Source organism: Manis pentadactyla, chromosome 9, assembly GCF_030020395.1.
Source record: "Manis pentadactyla isolate mManPen7 chromosome 9, mManPen7.hap1, whole genome shotgun sequence".
NCBI classification, from domain to species: domain Eukaryota; kingdom Metazoa; phylum Chordata; class Mammalia; order Pholidota; family Manidae; genus Manis; species Manis pentadactyla.
This window is the reverse complement of record NC_080027.1, coordinates 90,177,791-90,197,661: the sequence shown is the minus strand read 5'-3', so window position 1 is coordinate 90,197,661 and position 19,871 is coordinate 90,177,791. Positions and strand designations below refer to the sequence as shown.

General features: G+C 38.0%; 1 protein-coding gene across 4 annotated transcripts in view; it reads right to left on the bottom strand.

The window, feature by feature from the left end:
- The window catches only part of SARNP (SAP domain containing ribonucleoprotein), a 65,127-nt gene that overhangs the window by 38,810 nt on the left and 6,446 nt on the right, over positions 1-19,871 (bottom strand). For all 4 annotated transcript variants that reach the window (XR_005031330.2, XM_036918331.2, XM_036918332.2 and 1 more), the window contains exons 2-9: positions 18,609-18,708; positions 16,612-16,658; positions 16,336-16,403; positions 13,243-13,294; positions 12,308-12,381; positions 11,825-11,853; positions 7,942-7,967; positions 6,776-6,844 (exon numbers count right to left, since the gene is read on the bottom strand). Coding sequence is in view for 3 of the 4 variants with exons in the window: in XM_036918331.2 (XP_036774226.2) it covers positions 6,776-6,844; positions 7,942-7,967; positions 11,825-11,853; positions 12,308-12,381; positions 13,243-13,294; positions 16,336-16,403; positions 16,612-16,658; positions 18,609-18,708 (465 nt within the window). In the remaining variant the exon portion in view is untranslated. The remainder of the gene's footprint in view (positions 1-6,775; positions 6,845-7,941; positions 7,968-11,824; positions 11,854-12,307; positions 12,382-13,242; positions 13,295-16,335; positions 16,404-16,611; positions 16,659-18,608; positions 18,709-19,871) is intronic.

Genomic DNA, 19,871 nt, shown 5'->3' with positions numbered 1-19,871 from the left:
CCATATATTGCTTGATCTCTATTTTAATTTGGTCGTTGATCCATTGATTATTTAGGAGCAGGTTAAGCCTCCGTGTGTTTGTGAGCCTTTTTGCTTTGTACAACTTATTTCTAGTTTTATGCCTTTGTGGTCTGAGAAGTTGGTTGGTAGAATTTCAATCTTTTTGAATTTACTGACACTCTTTTTGTGGACTAGTATATGGTCTATTCTGGAGAATGTTCCATGTGCACTTGGGAAGAATGTGTACCCTGCTGCATTTGGGTGTTGAGTTCCATAGATGTCTATTAGGTCCATCTGTTCTAGTGTGTTGTTCAGTGTCTCCGTATCCTTACTTATTTTCTGTCTGGTGGATCTGTCCTTTGGAGTGAGTGGTGTGTTGAAGTCTTCTAAAATGAATGCATTGCATCCCATTTCCTCCTTTAATTCTGTTAGTATTTGTTTCAAATATATTGGTGCTCCAGTATTGGGTGCATATATGTGTATAATGGTTATATCCTCTTGTTGGACTGAGCACTTTATCATTATGTAATGTCCTTCTTTATCTCGTTACTTTCTGTATTTTGAAGTCTATTTTGTCTGATACTAGTACTGCAGCACCTGCTTTTTTCTCCCCATTTTTGGCATGAGGTATCTTTTTCCATCCCTTGACTTTTAGTCTGTGCATGTCTTTGGGTTTGAGGTGAGTCTCTTGTAAGCAGCATATTGATGGGTCTTGCTTTTTTATCCATTCTATTACTATGTCTTTTGATTGGTGCATTCAGTCCATTTACATTTATAGTGATTATTGAAACATATGTACTTACTGCCATTGCAGGCTTTAGATTCGTGGTTACCAATGGTTCAAGATTAGCTTCTTTACTACCTTTCTGTCTAATTTAACTCGCTTATTGAGCTATTATAAATACCATCTGATGATTCTTTATTTCCTCCCTTCTTATTCCTCCTCCTCCATTCTTTATATGTTGGGTGTTTTATTCTGTGCTCTTCTGTGTTTCCTCTGACTGCCTTTGTTGGTAGTTGATTTTATTTTTTAGCCTTTAGTTAGTATATTTGTTTGGTCTGCTTTCTTTGCTGTGATTTTAGTTTCTCTGGTGACATCTATTTAGCCGAAGGAGTGCTTCCATCTAGAACAGTCCCTCTAGAATACCTTGTACAGGTGGTTTGTGGGAGGCAAATTCCCTCAACTTTTGCTTGTCTGGGAATTGTTTCATCCCTCCTTCATATTTAAATGATAATCGTGTTGGATATAGTATTCTTGGTTCAAGCCCCTTCTGTTTCACTGCATTAAATATATCATGCCATTCTCTTCTGGCCTGTAAGTTTCTTTTGAGAAGTCTGATTATAGCCTGATGGGTTTTCCTTTGTAGGTGACCTTTTATCTCTGGCTGCCTTTCATAGTCTGTCCTTGTTCTTGATCTTTGCCATTTTAATTATTATGTGTCTTGGTTTTGTCCCCTTTGGGTCCCTTCTGTTGGGAATTCTGTGTGCTTTCGTCATCTGAGCAACTATTTCCCCTCCAGTTTGGGGAAGTTTTCAGCAATTATTTCTTCAAAGATACTTTCTATCCCTTTTTCTCTCTCTTCTTCTGGTACCCCTATAATGTGGATATCGTTCTGTTTGGATTGGTCACACAGTTCTCTTCATATTCTTTCACTCCTGGAGATCCTTTTATCTCTCTCTGCATCAGCTTCTCTGCATTCCTGTTCTCTGATTCTATTCCACTAACAGCCTCTTGCACCTCGTCCATTCTGCTTTAAGTCCTTCCAGAGATTTTTTTATTTCTGTGTTCTTCCTCCCAACTTTATCCACTAGCTCTTGCATTTTTCTCTGCATCTCCATCAGCATGGTTATGACCTTTATTTTGAATTCTCTTTCAGGAGGATTGGTTAAATCTACCTCCCCGGGTTCCCTCTCAGAGGATGTCTGAGTTATTTTTGTCTGTATCAAATTCTTCTGCCTTTTCACGGCAATAGAGGTAGTCGTACGCAGTTGGCGCATGTGTCAGCTGGGAGAACAAAGTCCCTTCCTTCTTGCCTGTCACCTTCCCTTCCTGTGAGAATGGCAACCCCTAGCGGCTTATGCTGTGCAGCTGCACACCGACGGGGCCTCTGTGTCTGGCCCAGGCAGCTGTGGAGGAGGCTCTGCCCAGCTGCTGTGGGCATGGCCGGTCTCAGGCTGCTACTCCCCTATGGCGGGGCATGCCGGAAGAGGAACGGGCGGGAGGCTGTTTATTGCTATGAGGGCCCTCATAGCTGCGCTGCCGCCCAGGAGGTTAGGGTGCCCGGAGTTCCCCGGGATTCCCAGCTGCTGGGCTGAGTGTGCCAGGATGCTTCCGTCTAGCTGTGAGGCCCCGCACGCAAGTTTTACTATTCCGTTTTCCTAGTATCCAGCATACCACACACTGTGTGTCTGCGCTCCCAGTGTGGATGACTAGGGCTGGGTATTTAGCAGTCCTGGGCTCCCATTCCCTCCCCGCTCTGACTCCTCTCCGACTGCCGGGGAGTGGGGGTGGGGTGCGCGCTCAGGTCCTCCCGGGCCATGGCTTGTATCTTACCTGATTCGTGAGGCACTGGGTTCTTGCAGGTGTAGATGTAGCCTGGCTGTTGTACTATATCTTCTGGTCTCTTTTAGGAATAGTTGTATTTGTTGTATTTTCAAAAATATATATGGTTTTGGGAGGAGATTTCTGCTGCCCTACCCACGCTGCCATCTTGGCTCCTGTCTATTTTTGTTTTTAAATACTTACCTAGCAGGATTTTCTGTAACTTCCTAACTTCCTAAAGTATCAAGTTTCACTTTCCCAAATGTGCCAAAATTGCAGGGGAGGGGGCAGAGGGAAATACACTGAAATTAACTACATCATTTAACACGATAACTCTAAGCCCAAACTTAGTTTTCACTAAAACTAATGTGCTTTGAATATCATATATTCACTGAGCTGGCTTCCCATCTACTCCCTTTATCCATCTCTCATTCCTTTCAGAGATGAGTTTCTTATGCATCAGGCCAAGTCCTTCAACAGGACTGACCCAAACACTGCTTCTCTTGGGAGACACGGAAAACTAACTGACAGAAAAACCAATCAGCCAAGCACAGGACTGAAAACCTAGCTGGTGATCCATCATAACCAACCAAGCAGAGTTATTTATTTGGGTTTTGTTTTGTTTAAGGGGGTGGGAGGTTTCTCAGCCCATAGTCACCATGAGGCTCATATGAGAAAAGGCATGCCATTCTATCCTCAGATAGTCCAAAGAGTTGGAAGGAACAATTTACAGCCTCTTGTGTAAAAAATGTCTATAAATGCCAATGCCATTCTTTGCTCTGTCAATTCCCATTATCCTAAACCAACAGAATTCTATTCACTGAGACTTGAGTTGGAAACATGAACAGACAAGCCTTTCTTGGACAGAGGGAAAAGGGGAAGATGACTGAGCTGGGGAAGAATGCCAGATTTCTTTAAGTTTCTGTGTGCTGCCTAATGTGTATAGTGTACAAGTGAAGCTGAAAACTGAAATACATGAGCAGTTCTGCAGAAGTCAGCCTAGGAAGTATAGCAGAGATTTAGTGCCCTCAAACTGGTCATTTGTTCAAGCCATAAATCTAAAATAAGATTTGGTGATCAGAGTATGACAGTTAAAATAACTCAGCTGTAAACACTACTGATCTATGGCTCACTTCCTCTTACACTCTTTCTCTTTTTATCTTTCATACACTGGTCTGCAGTGGAATCTACTGAAGAAAAGTCAACAAGCAATCAGGGCCTTAAGCTGAGTCAAGCAAACAAACCCCACACAATGTAGATGACAGAAAGTCAGTTTCCCATTCCCTGTTCAGGATACTAGGATGAAGAAGAGATCCACGCCACCTGCTAACCTCCGCTATTTGTACCATATCTAACCAGATGAGATTTGTACTTAGAAAACTGTAAAACTTAAAGTCAGTAACCAAATTTATAGGAGGAGGTATAATAAAAAAGACAGAACCCCAGGACAAGGTGGAGAGAGGTGTGCTGACCTGGCTGTTCCATAAATATAAATTTAACCGTGTCACTAACCTTGGCCAAACAACCAAATACTAGGTGGCAAATCATCTCTGGGGATAGAGAACAGCTAAACACAAGACTCGGAACCAGGGAACTCTCACCAAGAAATGTAGCCAGCTGCAATTTCAGGATTTGGGTCTAGAAAAACTAAGTTCCAAAAAAAAAAGCTACTTGAAAAAAAAGAATACCTTTTTTTCTTATCTCTTACTCCCTTTCCTCAAGTTTTTTTTCCCTCCACAGATTCACTCTGAGACTGCTTATATTCTACAAGTACTAAAAAATTCTGCACTACAGACACAGTGGTCTAGATATGTGCTCTGATAAAGAATTTCTATGCTCTGCTATTTCCAAGTGTGAAAACTGTGTGGGAAATACAAGCTAAACCTCAGCTGTCCAATATAGATGTTGACTATTTAAATTTATATTAATTAAAAATTCAGTTCCTCAGTCACACAAGCTAATAAATAACCACATGTGGCTAGTAACCACTATGCTACATAATAGATTATTCAATAGAAAAATATTCTATAGAATATTTCCATCATCACAAAAGTTCTATTGGACAATGGTGGACAGCAAAATTTCAGCATTTCTGGGACATTTTAATGGTTTATGGGGCAAGCAGAGCAAACTGTTAGAATTATTCTGAAAATCGGGCTTTATGATTTCTGTAAATGGAACCTATACTCAAAGAGGACATCTCAAAAAGTCACAAACCTCCAAGCAAAATAGTCCTTGGAAAAAAATCATATATATTCTAGTACGGTGTTATTCAAAATATGGTTTGCCCCCTGGTGCTGATCCCCAAACTGTTGTTACCACTGTGTAGTAAGTCCAGAAATTGAAAGTATTTTTAGAAACTTCTAGAGTAGTGTGACATTGCTGTGACATTTTTGTATTTTACAAAAAGTACCACTCTGCAATGAATTTGGAAGTTTTAAAAATTAGCCCTTTGCCACTGAATTTGAAAAGTACTATGCTAGAGCATATGTGACAAAGAATGTTATTAGAGAACAGGACTCTCAGTCAGATTTCTGCCAATTCCCATTATCTGATCACAACCCTTCAGAGATTTAAAATGGGAACAGAAATCTCACCGATTATCAATAAAATCACAGAAGTTAGTTGACTCAAAGTCATAAAGCCAGTTGGCCAACAGAACTGAACTAAGAAAGGAAGAAAACTAACATTCATTGAGGGCCAAAGTGTCACTGTTATAATAATTTCAAATAACAGTTATTTACTCCTCACCTGGATTTTAGGTATTACCCCCAGTTTTATAAATGAGGACAAAAGATGATAAGTAATGTGTTCAGTCACAAAATTAATTATAAATGTATCTCTTCATGTTTTACATAGCCCCCCTGTGGACTAAAAATGAAACAGGTCAAATATGAAGATTGTAAGGAAGGGTAGAGAAAGAGAACATTACCCCTGTAATGAAATGCTACCAAAATAATTCCAGTGGACAGTAGAGACTGAGGGACAAATTCCTCTCCGGAATGTATATATATGAGCTAAGTAGTAGGAGATACAATGTTCAATTTTTTTAATTTTGATGGGACACATAGACACAATTCTCTAGAAGAATAAAGTTATTGCTGAGATTCTCAGACACACCTAAAAAGGAGACAGATGAGAACGAGGGCCACAGATCTAAGGAATCCTTCCCCTTGGCCATTTAGCAAAACACAAATGATTTTTGGCTTAAAATAATTCTTCCCAATCAAGCTGCATGCAGTTAAGAATTACATACTCTGCCCACCTCTCAACTCCTAAATCTTTTTTATTTCATACAAATGAGCAAATTCTCCTACTGATCATCTATGGTCTTAGCATCAAGCTGGGCAAACAGACCTGGTGTTGTATTTCTGGTAAACATTAAAAAATGTAACCTAAAGGGAAGGAAGATAGAGCATAGTTGTACACAAGATTATCAGTCCCACAGAGGCAAAACAAGTGGTTACTTTTTAGTGCTCAAGTTTTTTTTTTCTCTTTAGCAAAAATATAGGACAGTTTTGTCTAACTGATTTCCAGAGAGCTAAATGCTTCCATACTCAAGTGGGAAATGATTTTATGATGGTTTTTCTGGTTTGAGAGTCTTCCCTCTACCCTGCCACCACTGCAACAGCCCCAAAAGCTCTACCATTCTCACAGAACAGACAGGAAGAGGATATGGGGACTAGCATTTTCTCTGATGTGCCTAGCAAAACTCTAAACACAAAATGCTCAGTAGGGCTGACTGCCCCAGAAAGCATGGTGTCAACAAAGTCAGCTTCTTTATAAACTAAGTAATACCAGTTAGCATAGTGGCAGAAAGAATGAAATAACTTTCTCATTTTTGTTACCCAGAATCTCCAAATTTTGTTTCTAGGGTTCTCTGACCTAAAGACAGGACTGTCTTCTCCTGATTATATAATTTCCATTATGCCTATATTAGAAGTTAAAGCAGATGCAACAAGTTTTAACATCACTGAATTCAACATCTTAACCAAGAGGAATATAGACCATGCTCTAATAACCTGGGTGGAAACTATGAAAACAATCTGTGGAAAGAAACAATTAGCTTTGTGAAACAATCCCTATAATGTAATCAGCAGTCAGTGAGGGGAGGTGACAGTCAAAGGATTTTGTGAAACCAAGTGCTGAATGGCCAGCTACAATCTCACCATAGCCATTTTCAACCTATGTAACCCTCAAGCTACTTCCCATGTTGCAAAAACAGTACCTTACCCTTCTGGAGATTGAAGAGACATTCAAACCAAATCTTTGAGCTCTTTCCTTTAGTTTATCCAGGTTAACCTACAAAAACATAAGGGAAAAAATGGTATTAAAAAGAAAAAGAACCGAAAATACAGAAGGCAGAAACTATGATCCAAAGCTAAGCATTCAAATAAGCCTACAACATCAAAGATACCCTATGTGTCAAATTATAAAACTAGGCAGTACCATCCATGCTACTAATTATTAAAAGGCCTCTTCTGGAATGCAGTGAAAGATTCAGCCCTGCCTCCTTCATTCATCTAAGGTGGCCAGAACCTAAGGAGGTTTAGGATCAAAGTGGGTCAAGCACTATTTGAAAAAGCAAACGAACGTCTAAATCATCACCTCTAAACAAGTCCATCATTCACAAACCCAAATCACTAATTTCTATACAAAGTCTCTGCAACTAGTTCTTAACTATTTCCTAGCAAAGAGGAACTATAACTGCAACTCTCCCTCCTTCAAAAGACAAATCTGCCATCAGCATCCAATTCAATTTCCTTCCTTCCTTTTTCTTGGAAGCCTTGACATATAAGACTTATTATTATAAAGATAGTTGGGACATTTTCACTATTACTACTACTATAATATTTCACCCTCACTTATCAATATTCAACTATAACTTCAAGAGCAGGATTTCATAAAGCTGAACATATTTCACCACACATTTTTTTTCCACTTTCTACACATGCCAACTAATCACCATGTTCAGAAGGCATCTTACTCTACCAGTCTTTATTCTCTGACTTCATATTGGTTAGGTTGTGTTTAAAAATACCAGTATCTACAAATGGAACTTATACCTGCTTCCACAGATTCTCTTGTGCTAATTAAGAACTACACAATATCCGAAGCCAATGGACAAGGCCTAACCTCCTATACCATAAAAGACTTATATGGACTCTAGCTAACTAAATCTATTTTTTCAAGAATGGAAAGAAAATGTCTGTAGTGACTTTGAAAATGTGGCAATTTTTCTGACCTCTCAGTACCTCCAACAATTCTTTTTATTTAGGACATAAAACAATGTACTGAAAACAAATGTCAGCAAACACATATCATCTAGGGCACATATCATCTACAGCTTTAAAACTGTAGACTTAAGATTTGGCTCTCAAGATATAAAGATTTCTTACCATAGGCTTGGGGTCAGATGACAGACCTAAAGAAGCAAACAGAAGTTTTATTTAATATTGTTTAAGTCATAAAGGAAGTTGACAGTCTTTAAGTCAAATTAGACAGCATAAAAATAGTATATAGTACACATTTCCTTTATCTTCTGATAAGAAAGAAAATGCAGAGATTGCATCTAAAGATGATGTCTGCATTCACTGCTGATGGGAATATACAATGGTATAGCTACTTTGGAAAACAATTTGGCAGTCCCTCAAAAAGTTAAAACATAAGTTATACCGTGACTTAGCAATTCCACTCCTAGGGTATATACCCAAGAGAAATGAAAACAAACATCCACACAAAAACTTGTGTATGAATGTTCACAGCAACATTATCCACAGTAGCCAAAAAGTGAAAACAACCCAAATGTCCATCAACTGATGACTGGATAAATAAAATGTGGTATACCTGTACAATGGACCATTATCCAACAACAAACAGAAATGATGGACTGATACATGCTACAATATGGTTGAGCCCTGAATACATTATGCTAAGTGAAGCCAGTCACAAAAGACCACAAGTTTGTTTGATTCCATTTATATGAAGGCAAATTTACACACAAAAAAATTAGTGGTTACTTTGGTGGGGCTGGCGGGGAGTGGAGGGAACAACTGCTAACTAGTACAGGGTTTCTTTTTGGGGTGACACATGTCCGAAAATTAGACTGATGATAGTTGCATAAAACTGAACTATTGCTTTGAATGGATGAATAGTATGGTATATAAATTTTATCTCAATAAAGCTGTTTGAGAGAGAGAGAGAGAGAGAGAAAAGTCTGGACAAAAGAGCAGACTACTGTCAGTAAAATTATGGCCTCTTAAAAGCCAATGTTCTGTCCTGAAATTATCACTAAGAAAAAGGCAGTACATTGGACTGTAGGTCCAAAGCTAATCTAGTCAGTAATTATTTACTTAGAACTTTTCAGAATTTTATAAACAGTCTCTGTAATTGGGTCCCTAACTCTCCACTGTAAACATTCATGTATGGATCCAACTTTTACCACAACCCATGTGCGAGGACCTGCTAGGTGCTTTCAGGTTCTCACTCATAAAACACTTCCTTTAAAATGTTGCCAAAATTATATTCTTTTAAAAGCTATCAGTAGTTATAGGATGTCAGAATTAATATGAATAACACTGCAAATGTTTTATTTTATTCATCAGGTTTCCTGTTCAGACTAAGTATTAATTTTAACTTTTATCTTTCCTCAAACAGCACAATCTAATGTCTTCAAGAATTTATGTTGTACCATCACCAATCCTGTCATCTCTCTTGATACAACTAAAAGCCAGAAAAGATCTTGTTTCCAAAACATATAGTGATAGTGGTCAGAATTCTACTGGTCTTTTGAAAAGCACAGCAAAAGCCTACAAGATCTTTAAAGAACAATTTCTTAACCAACTTGAAACTACCAATTGGTCACTGGGAAGAATGAATTGGTTCAGGAGACTATATTTAAACTTTAAGTCTCTGAGAACAGGGACAATATTCTTTTTAAAAAATAACATTTTTTGTGTATTCATATTTGAACTGACTGTTTATAGTTCATAATGCATGAGCAAAACCAAAAGTTTCTGTGATGACTGCCCTTGTACTGTTCACCATGTAACTTATACACTATGTAAGAATTTGTTCTCCATGTAAGAACTTGTTCGTTATGCTTCAGAAGATTGGAGACTGACGAAAATTAGGCTTGGGGTGGATTAATGATTGTGCATTGAGCATTGACTCCCCTATACAGAATTTTATTGTTGTTAACAACCATTTGATCAATAAAAATGAGAGATGCCCTAACAACAACAACCAAGAAAAAGTACACACTTCCAATTGTAAAATAAATAAGCAACCGGGATGTAATGTATAGCATAAGGAATATAGTCAAAATATTGTAACAACTTGGTATGGTGATAGCTGGTACTTAGAATTATCATGTATATAAATGTTGAATCACTGTGTTGTACACCTGAAACTAATGTAATGTAATACTGTGTGTCAACTACCCTTCAATAAAAAATAATTATCTAAAAAAAAAAAAAAAAAAAAAAAAAAATAACATTTTTACTTACATGCCTCAACAACCAAAAAGCAAATAACCTGATTAACAAATGGGCAGAGGATATGAAGAGACACTTTGCCAAAGAAGAAATTCAGATGGCCAACGGACATGAGAAGATGCTCCACATCTGTTCATCATGGAAATGCAAATTAAAACCACAGTGAGGTATCACCTCACACCAGTTAGGATGGCCAGCATCGAAAAGACTACGAACAAACGCTGGCGAGGATGCAGAGAAAGGAGAACCCTCCTACACTGCTGGTGGGAATGTAAGCTAGTTCAACCACTATGGAAAGCAATATGGAGGTTCCTCAAAAAACTAAAAATAGAAATACCATTTGACCCGGGAATCCCACTCCTTGGAATTTACCCAAAGAATACAAGTTCTCAAACTCAAAAAGACATGTGCACCCCTATGTTTATCGCAGCACTTTTTACAACAGCCAAGATATGGAAGCAACCTAAGTGTCCATCAGTAGATGAATGGATAAAGAAGATGTGGCATATATACACAATGCTATTCAGCCATAAGAAACAAATCCTACCATTTGCAACAACATGGATGGAGCTGGAGGACATTATGGTCAGTGAAATAAGCCAGGTGGAGAAAGACAAGTGCCAAAAGATTTCCCTCATTTGTGGAGTATGATGACAAAGCAAAATTGAAGGAACAAAACAGCAGCAGACTCACAGACTCCAAGAAGGGACTAGTGGTTACTAAAGGGGAGGGGTGTGGGAGGGCGGGTGGGGAGGGAGGGAGAAGGGGATTGAAGGGTCTTATGCTTAGTTCACATGGTGTTGGGGATCACGGGGAAAACAGTGTAGCACAGAGAAGGCAAATAGTGAATCTGTGGCATCTTACTACACTGATGGACAGTAACTGCATTGGGGTATAGGTGGGAACTTGATAATATGGGTAAATGTGGTAACCACATTGTTTTTTCATGTGAAACCTTCATAAGAGTGTAATCAATAATACCTTAATAAAAAAAAATTTTTAATAACATTTTTTCCTTATTATAAAATATATTATTCGTTGTAGGAATTTTTAATACAAGCAAAAAGAAGCCACTTGAAATTCCACCAAACAGCGATGATGCATATTAACAATTTAGTATATATCCTTCTAATCTTGTTTCCTATCCATACATGCATTTATTACTAAATGGGGAACATACTGCTAACATAATTTTATAGCTTGCTCTCTTCAGTTAATGTCTTTATCACTTAATGACAAATATTCTTCAATAAAATTTTTAACATCTGCACAGTCTTCAAATGGTACACATTTATTTAACCAATTCTTTGTTGTATATGCCATTGTTTCCAATTATTGATCACCATAAATAATACTGTGATAATCCTTGTGCCTACATCTTTAAGCATATCCTTGTAAATTCCTAGAATTTAGACTGTGGAGGCAAAAGATACTCTTTTCCCTTTACCACTCACAGGAGACACCCTTCACACCAGACAGGTATACGATAATTATACACTGATCTGAGACATCAGAGTAAGTCAGCTAGGTGCTAGAAACTTGTCTGAAGATGTCCAAGACAAGGAAAACAAACACTGGCACTCCCTATTGTCCCCTGGCTTCAGTGCTCTCCTAAACTTCCCAGGATGCTCATGTACAGTTTTACCCAAAGCAGAGCAGTGACCTTTATCATCTCTCGGTGACTTTTAGAGTAACAAGTTTACCTCAGTTGGGAGAAATACTATCCGCTGTGCCAGAAAAGTAAGAATACAAAAAGAACTTTCTCAAAAAGTCTCTGTATTTTTACCTTTTGATGGAACTGAGGAAATCCCAAATCTGTAGAAAGAAAAGCAAGCTGAATTTTAGGAAGCTGTTCACACTCTTGGTTGTCTGTCTCCGTGTCAAGTGTACATATGGCACTTCTTGCTTGTGATCTCAAGCCTTGCAATCATTAGCTAATTCTAACAACCCCATAAAAAGAGGTTCAGTTTACTCTTTTTCTCACCAAGAGTTCAGAGCATAAACTAAAAGGAAGCCTTATCAGAATTGGGAGTAGCAGTCAGTTCCTGACTTTTACCTATTATAAAAACTCTGCTTAATAATAAAAACCCAATCTACACTACGATATCGAAATCAGCCAAGATGTTCTGAAGAAATCCCAGAGAGTATTTCTTTTCAGCAAGGCCGCTATTCTGCTTAAAATCAGCAACTGTATTTAAAACTGAGGTTCATACCCTCTCACCTTTCTACTCTTTCACCATCTTGAGTCCAGAAGGCTGGGGATACTCACCTAGCTGCCCGGGCAGCTTTCTTGCTCTCCAAGCTCACAGGCACATTGAATCGTTCAGCTCTCTTCTGCATTCTCTACAGGATAACACACAAAAGGGAGGGAAGAGAAAAATTCAATTTCTGGTTTCCTTCTTTTAAGAGGTAAGTTGTTTAAATGTGTTTCTCTTTAGAACATCAACAGTGATTTCTTAAATCTAAACAGAGAATACTGATAGTCCTAGAGGATACCAGGTTGTATCCATCTTAGGACTTGATTTAACAGTCATTTCCAGAAGGCAAACACAAAACGACTATTATTACATTCATGTCCTCAAAAACAAAAGGGAAGGAATAAAATAAAACCCACATTCTGCACAAAGCCAAGAAGACAAAAGCTGTGTTTGCTTGACCTTTGAAAAGGGATCAAAGGAACAGCTTGGTTCCAACATTAGTGGTACTCTTTCAGTTAGAAATGAGGCAGCATTGTCCTATGCCATTTCTACTTTTAAAAAGGCAAAAAAGAACACAGATCTCAACTGGAACTGAGTTTCAGAGATCTCAAGACAGAATCCAGAGAAATTTCAACCTCACCAGCCAGCAAATAGTAACTCAAGAGTGGTATTTTCCCTTGCTACCTCCAAGGTACCCTCCCAAACTCTAATCCTAGTTTGTAAACACCTTAAAGAGAGTTAGCACTAAGACCATAGTACTATATACAAGAAGACTAGGGCCTCAAAGGTGATTTCAAAGGCCCAATATTTTCCAAAGTATAGCTGGTGAAAAAAATGTATCCATACCGAAATCTGTCAACACCGATTTTATGCCTGTGAGTCAACGTTTTGGAGTGATTATACAGATGAGAGAGAGAGAGAGAGAGAGAGAGAGAGAGAGAGAGAGAGAGAGAGAGAGAGAGAGAGAGGAGAGAGAGCCTGCTCTTATAACAGGGAACATGCCTACCTCAGTCTGTGGTATTTCAGATGTGATTTTTACCACTTTCTTCTCTGCCGCTCTGGAAAACAAGAGATTTAAAAAAATCCAGAAACTGGTATTCTAAACCAAAACCTTAGAATTGTGTAAGAACTCCCCTGAATTATGTCCTCTGTCCCATATCTTTCTGCCGCCCCTTAGTCCAAACAAACACAAAGGCCATTAGAACCTCAGCTCCTTGAACTGTCTGTCATCTATTGATAAAAGTTCAAATAACAGATGAAGCTGCTTTGCTGCAGTATAAGAAAGTAATCAGGAAGGAAGTATGGTTAAATGTAACTGGGCTGAAGGGAAACATTCAAAGGACACCAGAAACCATTTCATTTACTTTTACGAACTTTATATTTACTTTTCGACTAATGATTATTCCTCCTTCATTTAGATGTCAGCTCTCATCACAACAGCAATTAATGACTGCTCTACAACCTCTGGTTCACTTCTTTTAGAAATCCCTTATTTCTCCCACGGGACTGTAGCTCCAGCTGGAACAATCCAAGTGGGACAAATAAAAATGCCAAAGGGAGTGGGAAGAGAAAAGGCTAAGGGGAGTCTGAATTAGGAAAACATGGTAAGTCACTAGTCAAAAGGTTTAAGAGAAAACAAAAGGGGGAGGACGACAGGGGCGGGAGACAAAGTTCGGAAGTACCCAGGATAAATGGAAGGGCATTAACTCTCCACCAAACAGCTCCCATAAAACTGTGGGTCATAACCAGCCTCATTAAGGTCCCTAATTTAGAGACATGGGCGGCTTTTGTTCCAATATCCCGGACACTTTTCCCATTTGATGCTCTGAAAGGTAGTAATGGCTTAATGGCATTTTCAGAGGAAGCAATTCTGAAAACAGGAACTCACTCTCTTCTCCATCCTTTTGTTGGCGGCTCCTGGACTGACGGACAAGCAATGGGTGCCCCCTGCTGACCACAACTAAGTCCTACAATATTTAACCACCTTGCCAGTGTGGGGAAAATCAAATTAGATACATGTCTATTCTTGGAAAACCTCAAGACAAAGATAAAGTAAGGGAACCTCCTTTTGACTGTTCAAAGGACCTAAACTAGCTCTGAATAGTCTGACTTCTAAAGAAATTTCTGAATTCTTCCTTTCTCCTGGTCATCCTTCCTTCTCCAACCCTCTCTGTACTGTTAAGGCAAAGAGGGACACTGAATATTTAATGTTTTACTTGAAGTCCAGTGCCACTAAGAGGGCAGACCTCTCCACCAAGCCCCAGCTAATGGCTTCTTCCACATTCTCATCTTGAAGCACAATCACTGCAGGATACCCTCGTAGCAGAAAGGGAACCCCAGAGAGGAAGCTTCCCTCTACTCTGTCCCAACTCCCTCCGGCACAATTAAGCTCAAGCAATAAATACAGATCACATTCAGACACTCACAGGAAGTCTCTTCTCTTCATTGAGTATCTCTTCTATCCATAGGTACACACAAACACTCTCGAAACTACAGGGGCCCAGAACCCTTCTGTACATACTTTAGTCTAATAACCACTGCTATCTCTCTGAAAAGCAAAATCACCACCTTCACACATGCACTCTCAATTTCCTTGTTTAGAAATTAATAAAATTAAAACCCTCTAAACAAGAGAACTGTATATTTTACATGTCTAAGGATAATGAACTTGTACAAATTTTCAAACTTCATTATTTTTAAGCCACTCAAGCCAATTATCACTCCATTTACCTGAGCTTCCTTCTTGCCCCAGAAGTCCCCAAAATATCTCTACTTTAAAGCTATCCCAAAAGGCATTTTCTCAAGACATTATCTCTGAACATAAATCTATGATGGCAGTTAACTAAATGGCTTTAGAAAGCAGCAATATCAGACAAAAATCTAAGAAAATATTAAATGCACACCCCGAGATGCAGCAAACCCACTGCTAGGAATTTATCCTGTGGGCACAAGGACATGCAGCATGGCGATTTTGATACTATGAAAAATCTAAGTGCCTGCCAACAGGAAACTGGTGACATTACTGTTCATCCATAGAATGGGGTACTACTAGTTGATAGAATAAGGGTATAAATTGATAACTACTAAATCTGGGTGACAAGTCCACTATACTATTCTCATAACTTTTGTATGTACTTGGCAATTTCCCATAACAACAAGCTAAAAAAAAAAGAGACCTACCACTTATAAGGATAATAATTCCTATTTCATAGGATTAGTGAGGATTAAACAATCCTCACAGGAAACACTTAGATCCTCACTTAGTATGTAACTATCGTTTAATTAGGACATTATGTGATGATATAGAAAGCAACAATATGTAGTATTTCCATGTACGCATCTGTATATACATACACACCCCATATAAATAATTGCAAAAGAATATGTTGAAAATATCTGGGGAGTCAGATGGGCATGGAGAAAGAGTACTTAATTTTCATTTCCAGACTCCTCTATGTGCTGTTTGACTTTTTATTAGTATATTTATTGCCTTTTATAATCAAATGCAATACAGCTATGAGGAACAAAAATGTTAAAAAAAGACTTCAACTGTTTTTAATGTGCTGGAGTATAAGATGGCCAGACACTTAGGGAAAGAACCCCATATAAAAGATATTTATGAGCAACTTTATGGGATAGTTTAAATAAACCAAGCTCCACTTTCCACTCTAGTACTTTGTCCTCCCCTCCTCCACTGTCAATCAAAAAGGAAAAAAGAATACGGTGTTGACAGACATAACCTTTGCTCAGCACCCTCCTCCCTTACAAAATTCCTCATATGCAGAGAATCTATATGATTCTCTACACAGAAAGAGAATCATCTATTATGGAGATGCAACCAAGGCTAGGAGAACTAAACTTGTCAGTGCTTGATATCCCCTGGTCTTGATTATGTAACCCCTATTATATTACACAGAGACTAACTACTTTGCTTCATTGAAACCATATACTTGGAATGAAGTAGAGTCTTCTGAAAATGTATGATCTAATGAGAAAAAAGCCAATGGGAATGTGTAAGAGGTAAACAGAGTGAAACACTACACCCCCTAAACACCAGAACTGTCTACTCTGTACTAAGATTATAAAAAGAAATAGTTACACATCAACAGTTTTTTCAGGGGGTTCTTCTTCTTTGATAGGCAGTTCTATGGGCTTTGGTTCTTCTTCCTAAAACCAAACGAAACAGGACAGTTAACATAAGTCAGAAGTATATACCTGTGAAGAGAAGAATATGAAAACTCCAAAATGAACCAGTCTTTTGAAGCTTTCCTCTCCCCAATGCTCCCTTAATAAGTTACCATTTAAGCCCTCTAACACTGATGTCAAGGTAATGGCACACGGCCAGGCCAGTGACTAACCTTACTCTCCAACTCACCTCTGTTTCATCTCCCAATACATCTTCTTCATTTGCCTCCTCTTCGGCTAAAGAATATTAAAATATTCAGGTCAATAGTATAAAACTATCTTGATCTCTGTACTCAAGGCTACAATTGTAATAATTTTGCTTTCCCAAAATAAAATTCAATATTGAAGACAGACTGATGCTTAAAATTTGCTCCACATGAAGACAATCAATAATACAAAGCTGAATTCCTGTGAACTAAATGTGATGAGATCAAACTATAACATTAATAAAAAAGTAATGTGGGAGAGTACCTTTAAGATTCAGTAGTGAAGAAGGATTTCTTAAAAAAAAAAAAACCAACCCAGAAACAAAAGTAATATGCAAAAAATGCAGATTTCTCAATACTAAGGAAAAACAACATGAAAAAAAAAATGACAAAGAAGAAATCTGTGTCTAAAACTAACAAGGGAATAGTTACTAGAATATAACAACAAATGCCTGCAAACTAACAAGTGAATGATAGAAACTCCCAACAGAAAAACAGGTAAAGGACGACTCAAAGAACCATGAACAATGCAAGAAATGTTTAAACTTTTAATAGAGAGATATAAATTCAAACAACAGATTAGCAAAAATTACATTGCTAGATAGGGTAGTGCCAAGTTGGGTTTTGTGGAGGAGATACAAGGACCCTCGTGCATTGACTCTCGGAGTGTAGATGTATAGAGCAGTTCTGAAAGAAATTTTAGTACTACTCAGTCGACTATCTTAAATACACATTTATGAATAATAGGTATTAACCAGCAATTCTATTGCTAGGTATATACCCCAGACGGACTCTCACATGAAAGAGTAGCTAAGGAGGCAATATAGGTGTCTGTCCCTGGGTGAATTAAATACGATCTGGTGGATTTCAGGCATCACAGAATACCGTGCAGGAATCAGAACCAACAGTCTATATGTACACAGAGCCACAGGCCATATGAATATATCTTTAGAAAGACAGTGTAGTTGACTATTGACCAATATGGATTTGAAATGCACAAGTCCACTTATAGGTGAATTTTTTCAATACTAATATTGCAAGATTTTTGCAGATTTGCAAGAAGTTGCAAAAAAAATTTGTCTAGCTTACTTTAAGAATACAGTAAATAATACATATACAAAATATGTGTTAACCGACTGTTTATGTTATCAGTAAGGTTTCTGGGCAACAGTTGGCTATTAGTTAAGTTTTAGGGGAGTCAAAAGTTATACATGGATTTTTTACTGCATGGGGGGTGGTTGTCTTTAATCCCAACATTGTTCAAAGGTCTCCATGCTCAGCAAAAAAAGTGAGAAACAAAGTTAAGGCTATGGCCTCATTGTCAATTAAATAAAAATGTTGTATAACAAACAACACTACATGGTTTACAAAGATAAAGACAACAAATATGTATCAAACACATTAGAATGTTTGCCTAAGGGAGCTGGAGTGAAAGGAATGGGAATAAAAGGGAATTAATAGAGAAGGGACTTGTACAACCTGGGATAACAGTGTGCCTTAAATGAAGTTTTTTGTGTGTTTGTTTTTAAAAAGGCGGAATCAGAAAATGTCAGAGCTAGAAGGAACCAGAGATTACCTGGGTTCATGGATTTCAAGAGCAGAGACACTATTTCATAGATCAGAACAGACACTTAACCATGAAAACAGTGACTACTCAAAGTTTCCTAGTAAATTCCTGGTGTAAGAAGACTTAGAATTCCAATCTTCCAATTATCAGTCTAATGATACTTGTTTTATCATACTTCCTTTTAAATAACTCGCTGAAATAAAATTAGTGTCTTAAAACGGTGGCGGTGGGCGGTGGGGGGGGGGTTCTTTGTATTCTAACCACTGTTTTTGGATGACCAGGAGCTTTCTTGATGCAGTTAATTAAGAGCTTACCTCACCAACAACCTAAAGGAAAAGAAGAAATCTTCCATACGGCAGAACCTAAAAATTATTCCCCTCACTCACATCACCCTTCCCTCTACAAAGCACTCACCATGCTCTTCAAGATATGCTTGGAGTCTGTTGATGAGATCTTGTTTTATTCCCTTGGTCTCCAAACCACGAGCAAGACATTCCTGCTTTAGTTCAGCAAGCTAAGAAAGAAGAAGAAAGCTTTTCCTTAGTTAACAGAATGAACCTGGTAGGAAAAAAAGAGAGGCAGTTTTCTCAAGGAAGAAAAAGAGAAGAAAGCTCAATCCCAAACTACTGCTCTTAATCCCACCAAGCCTCTGGATCCGCAAAGACAGCCCACTTCCCCTAACAATATTCTAAGATATGGTGAAGAATAAACATCCTATTTTAATAAAATCCTGATCTATTCATGCAACAATTTATTACTACAACTCTTTAGCTGTGTCTGAGATGGAAAAAAGTCTTCTCCCCTCACTTCCCAAAAACGACTGTACCAGCTAGTACTACAGAGAAAAAATGAATCTTTAAGTAGAAAATCTAATTACCTAAAAGCAGATTAATTCCTCTTACTATCTGTTATCCCAGTAATGCAATCTATCATAAACAAACATACAAGTTTGACTACTGACTCAGGTAGATACGTTAGCTGCTTAACATCAACAAGTGAATAAAAGGATCTATGTGAAAAATGTAAAACTACCCAATGGCATGCCAGAGTTATGATGACTTTTAAATCAGTTAGTTGACTAAACATGTAACAGGTAATGCTTATTAACTTTGTACACAATAGGAGAATTGATGGATTACTAACAGAACTATGCTGGGCAAGGGGCTGGGGGGCGGTGATACTCTTCATGGACAATAAACTAAAATGAAGATTCAATCTAGAGAGAATAAGGTGTCACTATAAAGCATTTCACTTAGATTCAAAGCTTAAATTGTTCAAAACCCAGATGAGCAAGGGCTGGCAACAGTAACTCAACAGATAACCACCTCAAGCTTTCAGATGATTGTAAGCACAAAGAGGGTGAACAGTATGACTTGTTACCAAAGTAATTTTTGGTTCTAGGTGACTGAAAAATATAATTAAATTAATTACACCATTATATTAAATGATGCAATATCCTTACTGGGTTCTATATTCCTATTTTAAGAAGCATAATAACATGCTGATCCAAGAAGAATAAGCAGGAAAAGGAAGGCTCCAGATAACCTCTATGCAGATCAGTCCACAAATAGATGTTTGGCCTGAAAGAAAACTTTATTGGTTTTGAAGTACAGATCAAGACCAACCAAAAGAAGTTAAAGCAGATTCCTACAGAAGAAAAAATTTTACAACTAAGAG